The following is a 12,608-nucleotide window of genomic DNA, read 5'->3' as shown; positions in this document are numbered from 1 at the left end:
CTACTGCTGTGTGGCGTTCATTTTCTGGCAAATGGCTTGGAGAGGTGCTACCACCGTGGAAGGGGAGCCCCATCCCACACCGGGAGGAGTGCTGGCTTTTCCCAGCGATTCCCTCGGAGCCTTCCTTCTCCCTAGGGCCACCAGCCCAACTTGATTTCGTGGGGCGGGGAGGGGGGGGGGCGCGCCTGTAGCGCAGAACCAGGTATGCTCCCTTACTGGGTCACGTAGCTTCCGCGGCGCTGCCTCCCCATAAGAGCGGAGGCGTCCGGGTCTGCCACCTCCCCGCTTTCCCCCAGTCAAGGAGGGCCCTCGGAGCAACCGTTGCCCGCTTCACAGTGCTTCGCTCTTGGGCGGCAGAGGCCAAAGTAACCAGCGCTGGGGCACGGCCGTTCGAAGGGAGCCTTTCCGGCACGAACTTGGGATTTGCCGGATTCGGGAAGGCGCGCGAGCTGCTCAGCAGGGCGGCAACCCCGTTGCCTCCCTCTCGGCAAGCTCCGGGCATCCGCGCGCGGTAAGTCACCCGGAGTTTTATGGCTTTGCCGAATGCAACTCCGGGTCTGAAGCGAGCACCGGGCTGGACCTCCACCCCGTCCGTCCGGGGACAACCAGGCGCGGTTGGCAAAGCCCTGCAGCTGGGAGGGGATTCCCGGTCCAGCGTCGTCAGAACTCAAGCCGGGCGGCGACACGCTCGTTTTCGAAATAAGGATCGCTCGCATCCGCAGCCACGTGCGGCGGGGGGGAGCGGCAGGCGCCGATTGGCTACCCGGCTGAACAAGGGGCGGGGATAGAACGGCGCAGAGAGAGAAGTTGAAAAGGAGGAGGCGGGCGGCGAGGTTTCGTTCCGCGGCCCCATTGGTCGGAAGCGGTGGGCGGGGAAGAGAGGCGGAGCCGGGGTGGGACCGGTCATTGGCCGCGCCAGGGCAGGGGCCGGGAGGGGCGTGGCCGGAGGTCCAGGTGCGACGTCGCTCGCGGTGTCCGCTGTGCTGGCGAGCGCGGGAAGCGGGGGGAGGGGGGGCGGCGGGTGTGTGTGTGTGTGAGGCTCCCGCCTTCGCCCCGGCGGTGACGTCACGCGCGCGCGGGGTGGCCGAGGCGACGCTCGGAGGCCATGGACGGCGGGGTGGCCGCGCCGGCGGGTAAGGAGGCGGCCGCGGGGGGAGCCAGCCAGGTGTCGGGCGGGGCGCGTGGCCGAGTCCCGCTCAGGTTTCCCGGGCGCCGCGTCCTCGGGGGCTGGGTGGGGGTGGAGGGATCCCGGGTTCTGGTCCGTACCGGTGTGCTGCCGGAGGGTGGGGCCTCGGGGGCCTGTGGAGGCGCACGGAGACCCTGCCGGGGAGGTTACCTTCGTGGCTGCCGTTCAGAGAAAGGCCCTCTGGCGGGGAGAGCCTGGGGGGGAGCCGGCCCTCCTTGCTCCGCTTCTCAGCCTCGGCTGGGGGACTCTGGGAGGGAAAAGTTGAGGAAACACACGTGGTTGGGTCCTTAAACAATAGACACAAATGAGCTAAATGAGGGGTCTCCAACCTTGGTCCCTTTAAGACTTGTGGACTTCAACTCCCAGAGTTCCCTCAGCCAGCTTTGCTGGCTGAGGGACTCTGGGAGTTGAAGTCCACAAGTCTTAAAGGGACCAAGGTTGGAGACCCCTCATCTAGAGTGCTGGCTGAGGGACTCTGGGAGTTGAAGTCCACAAGTCTTAAAGGGACCAAGGTTGGAGACCCCTCATCTAGAGTGCTGGCTGAGGGACTCTGGGAGTTGAAGTCCACAAGTCTTAAAGGGACCAAGGTTGGAGACCCCTCATCTAGAGTGCTGGCTGAGGGACTCTGGGAGTTTATTTATTTATTTATTTATTTATTAAACTTATATACCGCACCATCTCCCATAGGACTCAGGGCGGTTCACAGGCATATTAAAACAATATAAAACAATATAATAAATAAACATTTAAAACCCAGGTTAAAACTAAATATTATCAAAGCCTGATCACTAAAACAATAAGAACCAATAAAACCCCCATTAAAATTTGGTTAAAACATTTTGTTCTCAGGCTAGTCCCGCACGCTGAAATAATAGAGTCTTCAGTTCACGTCTGAAGGTCCGGAGGTCAGGGAGTTGTCGTAATCCTGGAGGAAGCTCGTTCCACAGGGCTGGTGCCGCCACAGAGAAGGCCCTCCCCCTGGGGGTCGCCAACCTGCATTGTTTGGTCGACGGCACCCTGAGGAGGGCCACTCTGTGGGAGCACACAGGTCGTTGGGAGGCAATCGGTGGCAGAAGGCTTGCCAGCAGATATCTTGAAGGTATCCCGGTCCTAAGCCATGGAGCGCTTTAAAGATGGTAACCAAAACCTTGAATTGCACCCGGAAGACTACCGGTAGCCAGTGCAGGCCACGCAGGATAGGTGTTATATGGGAGCAACGCGGTGCTCCCTCTATCACCCGCGCGGCCGCATTCTGGACTAACTGGAGCCTCCGGGTGCTCTTCAAGGGGAGCCCCATGTAGAGAGCATTGCAATAGTCCAGGCGGGAAGTGACGAGGGCGTGAGTGACCGTGCGTAAGGCGTCCCGGTCAAGGAAGGGGCGCAACTGGCGAATCAGATGGACCTGATAAAAAGCTCCCCTGGCGACGGCTGTCAAATGATCCTCTAAGGACAGCCGGTCGTCCAGGAGAACGCCTGTTGCGCACTCCTCCCTGGGGTCAGTACTTCCTCCCCACAGTCAGCGATGGTGTAAGCTGACTGTACCGGGAAGCCGGCACCCACAGCCACTCTGTCTTGGATGGGTTGAGTCGAGCCTGTTCCTCCCCATCCAGACCCGTCTGACCTCAAGACACCGCCCATCACCTCAACGGCTTCATTGGGGTGGTTCGGGTGAAATGTACAGCTGGGTGTCATCAGCGTACAGATGATAGTCCACCCGAAACCACGGATAACCTCACCCAGCGGTTCATATAGATGTTGAACAGGAGGCGAGAGGACAGACCCTGAGGCACCCCACAAGTGAGGCGCCTTGGGGTCGACCTCTGCCCCCCTGCCAACACTGTCTGCGAACGGTCAGAGAGATAGGAGGAGAACCACCGATACACGGTGCCTCCCACTCCCAATCCCCCCAACCGTCGCAGCAGGATACCATGGTCGATGGTATCAAAAGCCGCCGAGAGATCTAATAGAACCAGGACAGAGGAACAACCCCTGTCCCGGGCTCTCCAGAGGTCATCCACCAACGCGACCAAAGCCGTCTCAGTGCTGTAACCGGGTCTGAAGCCGGACTGGAACGGGTCCAGATAGACAGTTTCCTCCAGGTGTTGAGGAAGCTGATTTGCCACCACACTCTCAACAACCTTCGCTAAAAAGCGAAGGTTGGAGACTGGACGATAGTTCGCTAAAACAGCCGGGTCCAGGGAGGGCTTCTTGAGGAGGGGCCTCACCACCGCCTCTTTCAAAGCAGCGGGGAAGACACCCTCCAACAAAGAAGCGTTGGTAACTTCCTGGAGCCAGCCTCGTGTAACCTCCCGGGTGGCCAGCACCATCCAGGAGGGACACGGGTCCAATAAACATGTGGTGGAGTTCAACCTGCCCAACAACCTGTCCATGTCCTCAGGAGTCACAGGATCGAACTCAGCCCAGTTGAAGTCCACAAGTCTTAAAGGGACCAAGGTTGGAGACCCCTCATCTAGAGTGCTGGCTGAGGGACTCTGGGAGTTGAAGCCCACAAGTCTTAAAGGGACCAAGGTTGGAGACCTCTCATCTAGAGTGCTGGCTGAGGAACTCTGAGAGTTGAAGTCCACAAGTCTTAAAGGGACCAAGGTTGGAGACCCCTGATCTAGATCTTAGGGATCTATATTAAAAAAATGGTGATGCGGTGCCTGCCTTGCCTCTGATTGGTTCAGAGTCCTTTGGAAAGTTGATCAAAAGTCTGAAGTGTTTTCATGCTGCATTTCACCTTATCCAGGTTCTATGTTATTGGGCTGCTCTGAGCCCAGGTGACCATTGTCACCGCTGTACAGGGTGGGCTTTTTGCCTCAGATTTCGTTTTGGAGCATTTTGAGGCTGGAAGTTGAATTATTCTAGACGCTTTGTAAGGTCTTGGTATTTTGTTCTCTTTGAGGGTTCGTGTGAACCCTCCAGGGATCTGACTGAGCCAGCAAAGAGGGAGCACCAGCAGACCTGGGTAGCTCGGCAGAACAAGTACAGAAGAGTAAGGAACAAGGGCCGCATGTTCTACTCGGAGTAAGCCCTCATCTGGCTATGGTTGGGAAGGGGATGCCTTAGAGCCTCTTGGATTGCCCACTGTGGGTGATTAAATGACTGCTTCCTGCCGAGGAAACGGAGGTACTGAAAAGACTGCAGGGGGAATATAAAATAGCTGTTTCCAAGAAATGAGCTCACCGAGTGAGTGAACAGAAACACTTAAAAGGGTTTGGACAGGAGAGGTTCAAAAGGATGCTTCTAGCTAACTTGCAAAGCTGAGAAGGAAGCAAGGAGAAATAAATATCTGTCTCCTGGTATACCTTAAGAAACTGAAATAACAGGGAACCTGACACTGCAACCATGATCTCTAATGCTTACGGCATGTTTCTTTTCCTTCTTGAACACAGTCTGGTATGTGTCTTGCAGGCAAATGCAACTTTATAGTAGTTCAGGAGCAAAAATAATGCCAGGATTGGAACAATGAACAAAGATTCATTTGGCCAAGTAAAGAGTCTATACCAGTGTTTCCCAACCTTGGCAGCTGGAAGGTGGGTGGACTTCAACTCCCAGAATCCCCCAGCCAGCATGGAAGTCCACCCGCCTTCCAGCTGCCAAGGTTGGGAAACACCTCTCTGTAAGCTACACCAAGGAACACATTTCTATACTGGTGGGACCTAGAAAGAGTTCCTATAGAAAGGTTCCTACATGGGTCTGTGCGGAAAGAAAAACCCTGAATGACAGTTGCTGTCTACAGAGCACAGGGCATATTACTGATCTGTGCCCAGAGAAGAGTTGTGCTGTTAACAATTGACTACTCCAAGGCAGACAGTAAGAAATGTATGCCAATCTTACCGTTGACTCATGAATTTATCCATGATCATGGATTAGGGGTGTTGGACAGATAATGTCCAAATCCATCGACAATTCTCCAGGTCCGCTAATCCATCAGAACGGACGATGTTAGCAGAGCAGCTACAATGATATTCCAGTTGCACAACGTGAGAAACTCTGCAGTTCCAGGCTGTTCATCATTGGAGACCTTCCTTTTCCATCCTTTGGTGTGTTTTTTTAATCTTTGCTAAATTTGTTTGCACAGTCTGACTATCTGCTCCTCTCTCCCATTTTCTGCTTACAGGAATTGTTTGCAATGGCGAATTTCCTGTTTGGGGAATGCTTTCTTATTTTGAACTCCTTTTCCTGCCATGAAACCCTTCTTATTGCTCTCAACTGGTCAGCAAATGCTTTCTTGGAACACCTAGAACAGAGGTGTCAGATTCAAGGCCCATTGGGCAGGACATTGGCTAACGGGCTTAATTTAGGGAAGGCAGATTTTTGACTGAAGCTTTGAGAGGTCAGCAGCTGAGTCATCCTCTGAGGGAGAGGATGTGCTTCTCTTTTCTGACTGTTTTCAACTCTATAACAAGCATCTTTTGCAGATGCATTCCTTCTCTTTCAAGTATCCGATTTTTTCCCCCCCAGGGAAGCAAGAAGGAATAAATGGCTACCTCATTCTGAAAAGTATGTGCTTCTATGGAGGTATGTCAAAACATAAGGCCAAAGTACCTTCAGGTATTCATACACTTTTAAAATAATTGTGTCGTATCACATAACATTAGACTCATTCTTGAGGAATAAAGAACAGAAAGTAGAGAAGTATAGTAAGAAAGGAAAAGCGATAATTACAGGGAAAAGACCACCCTTCTAAGACTACCCTTTGGGCTGGGCATTCAGCTTATGCTTAAACGGTATAATGCCCAGTGCTCTCAAGAGTGACCCATCCATGGGATCCCACCATACCTCCCATGGTCTTGATGTTCACCCTGCCTCCCTCAGATCTTCCCTACCCTGCTATTCTCCTCCTCTTGGTCAAGGCAGCCAGTCACCCCACTTAATGCTGACCTCCCGAGTCTTGATTGCATTTCAGTGACCTTAAGCTGCACCTGCCCTCGGAACTCAGTGGCCCTCCGAGGGAAATCCAGCTATTGAAGGTTCAGTAGCTGCAACTGAAGTTTTCCCACTTTCAGGGGAGGGGTTTACCAGAGGTTGCCTTGTAAGGCAGTAACATGACTGAAGCCCCCAACCTCTGCTTCTGCAAGAGTTACAAATCCTAGCATTCTTGTCCCAGAAGAGGCCCTATTCATGTGTGCCCTGAGTAAGACCTGTAGGTTGATTTGTTCTATGATCCATTGTTTGTTTTCTTGGTTGTCCAATGGCATTCTCAGAAGTCTTGTCCAGAGCCAAAATTCAAAATGATCTGTGTTGTTTCTCCAGAGATCCATTCATATCCGTGAAATCTCGCAAGGAGAATCACAGGCTGCACAGTTGCGATCTTTGTAAATGTAGATACATCCTGGGATCTGAATATTATTTCTGAGGCCTTCACTGTACTAAGTACTAGACTGTGATGTATTTCCCGACTGCTGATTCCTTTGCTATTGATAGTCAGTCCTAGCAGACGAAGCTCCCTGCCGCTTCAGTATTTTCATTGTTAGTGTTAAGGTTGGTTGCTGTACCAGTTGTTGTTAGGTTGGTTTTCTGTTTATTTAATCTTAGTCCCCCTTTTTTCACTATGCTCCTCATTACTAGACTCCGTAGATTGTTTTGCCTTTTTAGCTATCAGATAATTTTCAGCATCACACAGATTATTAATGTTTCTTCCTCCAGTTTTAAAAGCTACTCATCTTCCAATTCAAACTCCTTCAATATGTTTTCAGCATATAATATCTAGTCTGTGGAAGGTAATTGACACAGTATTGTAAGACCCTTTCCTCTGTATGCCTCCCCGATTGTTGCCATCTCAGGATTCCTTTCAGAGTTTTGACCAGATATTCAGTAGCATCTCCCAAGATCAAGATCTGATCTGATCTTGAGCAATTCTGCAGAGGAATTGATCTTCCATTGTATTAGATTGATACCCTCTCTCTCTGTGTCTTCCAGTAAACCCTTCTCTGTCTTAACTGTGGATTCAGGATCAACTGTGTCTCAATAAGGTTTCTGTTATACTGACTAGATCTATATTGCATTTCCAATCAAGTAACCAACTTTCCTTCTAATCTGAGACCTAAAGCAGTGGTAGGGCATCATTATCTTGATTGCAAGCCACCGAAATGTTATCGAACCTAAATCACATTGGAATACTTGATTTTTCCCTTACAAATTGGAACAAAATTAGAGACGGTGCCCTTTGTAGCTGGTAATTTTCTCCAGACAGTTTCTGTTGATTAAGTAAAAAGCTGCCCCAAAACAAGTCACATAAAGAGTGTTGAACTTGCACATTTATGATCCCAATTGCGCAATATTAAAAAGAAGCCTAAGGGAGTTTCATTCACTGAATTCAATCTGGTTTTTAGTCAGAATATTCTGTTTCACAAGGCCAGCTTTTCAGTGTAATATAACAGTTGTTCAGAGCTGTGGTATCAGTGATAAATTGGTCTATAGTTTAAAGGACACTTGCATTTCCCTTTCTGAGACAATGGTCTACTAGTATTCCAGCTCTAGGGAACACCCCTAGTTGAATTAATATAATCCAGCCCAAATGGGTAATCAGCTTTTAATATTGTATGGCAGAAAATACTTTTCTTCTGAAACTGCATGCGGTCTGAATTCTCACGGCTGCCTCTGGCACAGCCAGGGCTCTTTGGATGAATGTAGGGCATAACAAAGGATTTCATGGGGCTTCCTGCTTCACAGCTCTTCCTCCCATGCATGGCAGGAGAGGGCCCGGAGGGAGCCCAGCAGAAGGCTTTTGTCTGAACCAGCGAAGCAAGCTGGCATCATGAGAAGTAATCGGTAGACACAGATATTTCAGGAATTCGTTGAACCGATGTTCCCCTGCGGGTCCATGCAGCAGATTAGCCAGAATGCATTTATTGGCTGCGAGCAAGTGAGAGCCTTCTGCCGTGAACTCCATTTTAAAAATCTTTTTTTTCCCCTTCAACATCCTTGACAAAGTTATTGAGTTCAAACAGTGCCCTGTGTTGGGTTACAGGGTTTAGTGGTCATGATTTTTTTTTAAAAAAAAACATTTTTTGTTGCTTCACTGGTAACCATGGCTGGCATTTTCAGAGGGAGGAAATCCCTTCTCTAGACCAGGGTCATTATGCCCTGAGGCCCAACTCTGCCCAACAGCTACCAGCCATGAAAACCCTCACCAGTATAGTTTTCATAAAAACTGAATAGGCTGGGAGTGCAGCCAGTCTATAAATGTGAAACTTTGGGAATCACAACTTTGACACGAGCAGTTTTGTCAGCAAAAATTTTCTTTTGGCAGTCTTGTGTTCAGGAGGGAGCTTTTAGTTCCAGCTGCTAACCATGGGCTAAAGTAGTTCAACACTGCGGCCAAAGCTGATCCCCCACCCCTTGGCCTGAGAGTAGAGTTGACCAGGCATGAAAATGTAGGGTCGTATCAACTGAAGTTGGGGGTTGCCAAGAGGTTGGGTGAGGAGGAGACAATCAATCCAACTCATTGTTAGGAGTGAAGCGGTTTGCTTCTCTTGAAGAACCTATGAAGCACCTCATTGACGGAGATAGTCTTTCTTAGCTGGCTGATTGCTTAAGCAACTGTTTTATACCCCTTTGTCAGGCTGCCTTTGGTCAAGTAGTGGTATGGATAGATTTCGGCCGGGTTCCTCAAATTTAACAATTAGCCTATAATTTAGCCTATGCAGCTGTGCTCCTTGGAAACCCAATTGTGGTGAATATTACTTGTTAGAAATGGACTTCTTGCCTTCATCTCCTGCTTTCGGTCTTCCTAGGTCAGGAGCATCTGTCCGGCTGTATAGGAAACATATTTTAGAAGAGTCTCACATACAGTGTTGGTCCTTTCCTAAGGCCGGACTTTCATGCTATCCTGTTCCCATATATCTGCCGGTGAAAGAGCATCTGCTGAAGTGTCCCTTCTTTGTGTCCCATGTAGGTGAAGAAGATTGGAAGTGCCTGGGATGTGGCAATAGCATTGCAACTGGTCAACGCCACTTCAAGACTGTTAATGAAACTTGGCATATTTCCTGTTTCCGGTAGGTCAAAGGGGTCCTGTTGTAGCTTCTGGGTAGCCTGGGAGGGCTGCAAATCCAGTGCTGCTGGACTGTAGACATTCAGAACATCCAACTCTGTAGGCAGGTTACAGCCTCTACCTCTGTCTGTCTCTGGCTGTCTGTTTACCCGTCTCATGTGACAGATCATAAAAGACTATTTTGAAAACCTGTAAAAAGCACAAAAATTAATAATATCATGAAAGGGCTAAGAGGGAGGTCAGATTATGAACAGGGGAGCCAGCTCCTCAGATTATCAATTCCTTGAGACACCCCCCCCCCCTATAGACTGGGCTCCTCCCCCAGTAAAATAAAGCCTCACTTTAAAGAGGAGGAAGGTATCTGGCATGTCTGAAGTTAAGTGATTGAGCTCACTTTTGTAAATCTGGATGATTTCCAGAGTTGCATACTTTGCTGTTTATGTCATCACTTAATTTTCAGTGGCGCAAATGATGTAAAAATGCCGATTGCATAATTACAAACAGAGGCAAAGTCAATTATGTAACTATGGTAAATGACATCATTGTTCGGATGGCTTTGGAGACAAAAGAGTTATTGTTTGGTGGTGAAGGCTGGAGCAAATTCTGTCTTTGGCATCTGAAGTCTGGAGAATGGATTTTTATTTTCTGTCTCTCTTTATTCTTTGTGAAAAACGAATGGCAATCTAAACATTTATGGAGATTTTAGTTTTACTTTTCTGTTCTTTCCCTTGTCCTTATGCTGTATTATTGTACTGATTCAATATAGCTGAATTGTACTGATTCAGTACTGAAGAAAATTTAATGTCTGCTGTTTTGGCAATTTTTCATTGCATAGTGAGAAAAATCACAGGATTTATTATTTATTTAATTACTAAAGTCAATTTGGTGTGATGGTCAGGTCCCATCTTGGGTGCTGTGTTTTCTTCTGGGTACCGCTATATAAGAAGAATTCCGGTCAACGGGAATGAGTTTAGACAAAGGAAGTAAGGATAACGGGGAAATAGAAGCGAAGCCCGATAAAGGAAGATGGACAGAATAAATATATAGGCATATATGTCTGGTCTTGAAGAAAGACAACTGAGTGGCATTTGGTGAGACTGAAGAATCTGAAGATCAAGCCCTCTTCCCTATCAAGCAAAGCTCCACAATCTGGAAAACATTTTGAAGTTCGATGCAAAGCAGAAGCTGATTAAATAGTGAGGGGAAAAAAATCCCCATTCATTTAAGTACAAGAGGCTCGGAGCCAGAGGGTTTAATGAGCTCCCTTTTCTGGATGTTTTTGAGCAGAAGATGGCAAGTGTTGTCGGGATGCCTGGATCTGGGTCCCCGCCCTGACCTGGGACCTTGGTGGCCTCTTCTGAGTCTGTGAATCACAAAGCAGGACAAATGGCCGGGGCAGAGAAGGGTCTGGCCGAGCCAGTCAAGCAATAATGGCCGGGTTGTAGCCTTCCTTTTTGATGCTCCGTGCATGTTGCCTTCAGGGCTTTGCTTGGCCCAGCAGGTTAACCCATGGAACAGAAGTTGCCTTCGGAAGTTGTGGGAGCTTCATCACTGGAAGCTTTCAAGAAGAGTCTGGGCTGTCATCTGTCAGGAATGGTGTAGGGTTTCCTGCTTGGGCGGGGGTTGGACTAGATGACCTACAAGGTCCCTTCCAACTCTGTTAATCTTGGAGTTTCAGCTGCGTTCCTTCGCTGGCACCCCGAGTGATGGCTTTGAAAGCCATTTTGGCTTTTGAGGGTTTGGAATGGGTAAAAATGAGAGTGCCTGCAGGGCACAGCCCCCCCCCCCAAAAAAATATAGCAGCTACAAATGATTGTTGTTCCTGTGTTTTGTGTCACAGCTCTGAAGGGTCAGTTCAAAGGACACCAGTCGGTGACCTTGTTAGAGGTTTACTGCTCATCCTGCACATGGGAGCTTGGAAGGAATTCCCACATGAAAGGTTGGGCTGCTTTGGGAGACTCTTTCAGAGGGAGGCCCCTCTTGCTGCTCTGGGAAGAGGCTTTCCTTCATCAGGAAATGGTTCCTTCCCGGTACTTGGATCCGGTTGTGTTTTGCTGGTTTTGTCTCTGGCTCTTTTAAATAGGATGTGTGTCGCCTCTAACATCTGGTGCAGATGAATAGGCAGAGCGAGGAAGGACGGGGTGACCCAGGTGTCGTGCAGTGGGCCGCTTATATTTACGGGAGCTCACTGAGTGACTTTGGGCCCATCATCCGTTGCCTGGCCGACCTGACAGGGCTACGGGGGAAATTGGAGCAGGGAGATTTCGGGATGCTGAGGCTCCAGGGTGGCCTGTTTGCCAGGAGCTGATTTAATTGGCTTGTCAGATGAGCTGGAAGTGGCTTCATGTGTCCCAGACAATCTGTCCCAACCAGGACAGCTTCCCAGGTTTAAGGCTGGTTCTACCCTCTTACTGGGAGGGAGGGAGGTTGAGTCCTGCACTGCCTCTGCTGCTGTGTGGAAATTGCTTGAGTTTTACTCTGTCAGGCTTTACAGGTAAAGTCCTCGACTTACAACAGTTCATTTAGTGACCGTTCAAAGTTGCAACGTCATTGAAAAATGTATGACCATTTTTCACACTTATGACCATTTCAACATCCCCCATGGTCACGTGATTTACATTCAGATGCTTGGCAACTTGTATGTATTTATGTCGGCTGCCGTATCCCTGGGTCACGTGATCCCCTTTTACGACCTTCTGACAAGCAATGGGGGAGCCAGATTCGCTTAACGACCGGGTTACTCGCTTAAGAACTGCAGGGTTTCCCTTAACAACCATGGCAATAAAAGTTGTAAAATGGGGGAAAACTCACTTAGCCACATAAACTCTGGGCTCAGTTGCGGTCGTAAGTCAAGGACTAGCTGTATTGTGGAGGGTTAGCATCCAGCCTCAGCTCCATTTAAAAAAGAAAAAACCGGACGCCCAGGGCTCGCATCCATGGCTGGGCGCCCTGCAGTTGGAGCTGTCAGCACTTGCTTCCTGGCCAACTATCCAAGCCAGGAAACCAACATTTCACCTCTGACACTGCAGTTGCACAAATGTGTTTCCCTCTTTCGCTCTCTACCTGCATTCCCAGGAGCAAAACATTTTTCCTCCAGAAGAAGTCCTCTTTTAAAAACAAAACAAAATAAAAATGCCCCAGTTGCTCCTGCGGCTGAGGGTGTGCTCCCGTGGCCAAATTTTTAAGAGGCTGCTGGGGGTGAGAAGCCTCTGGCCGAGGGTGTTCCAGCGGAGGGAAGGCTGTTGACGGACATCCTGCGGATTAGCCGACTCCTTGGCCTGCCGTTGTGCTGCTGTGTGACTGGCCGTCCTCCAGGCAGGCATAACTCTTTGCTCGGACGGAATCTCCCGGCCTCTCCTTTGGCCCAGGTTTTTCTCCCTTTGTCTCTTGACACCCTGAGCTGCAAACCCGACATAAGAGGAT

The 12,608-nt window shown here is 49.5% G+C and overlaps 1 protein-coding gene across 2 annotated transcripts in view; it reads left to right on the top strand.

Moving 5' to 3' along the window:
- The first annotated feature begins 972 nt into the window (after positions 1-972).
- Positions 973-12,608, top strand: part of LIMK2 (LIM domain kinase 2) — a 52,963-nt gene continuing 41,327 nt past the window's right edge. Inside the window, exons 1-2 of one of the 2 annotated variants that reach the window (XM_058158137.1) lie at positions 973-1,133; positions 9,090-9,189. In XM_058158137.1, the coding sequence (XP_058014120.1) occupies positions 1,106-1,133; positions 9,090-9,189 (128 nt within the window). In that variant the 5' untranslated portion in view covers positions 973-1,105. The remainder of the gene's footprint in view (positions 1,134-9,089; positions 9,190-12,608) is intronic. The other variant, XM_058158138.1, reaches the window with a different exon arrangement.

The sequence above is a fragment of the Ahaetulla prasina genome, chromosome 15, assembly GCF_028640845.1.
Source record: "Ahaetulla prasina isolate Xishuangbanna chromosome 15, ASM2864084v1, whole genome shotgun sequence".
Classification (NCBI taxonomy): Eukaryota; Metazoa; Chordata; class Lepidosauria; order Squamata; family Colubridae; genus Ahaetulla; species Ahaetulla prasina.
This window is presented reverse-complemented; position numbering and strand designations above follow the sequence as displayed.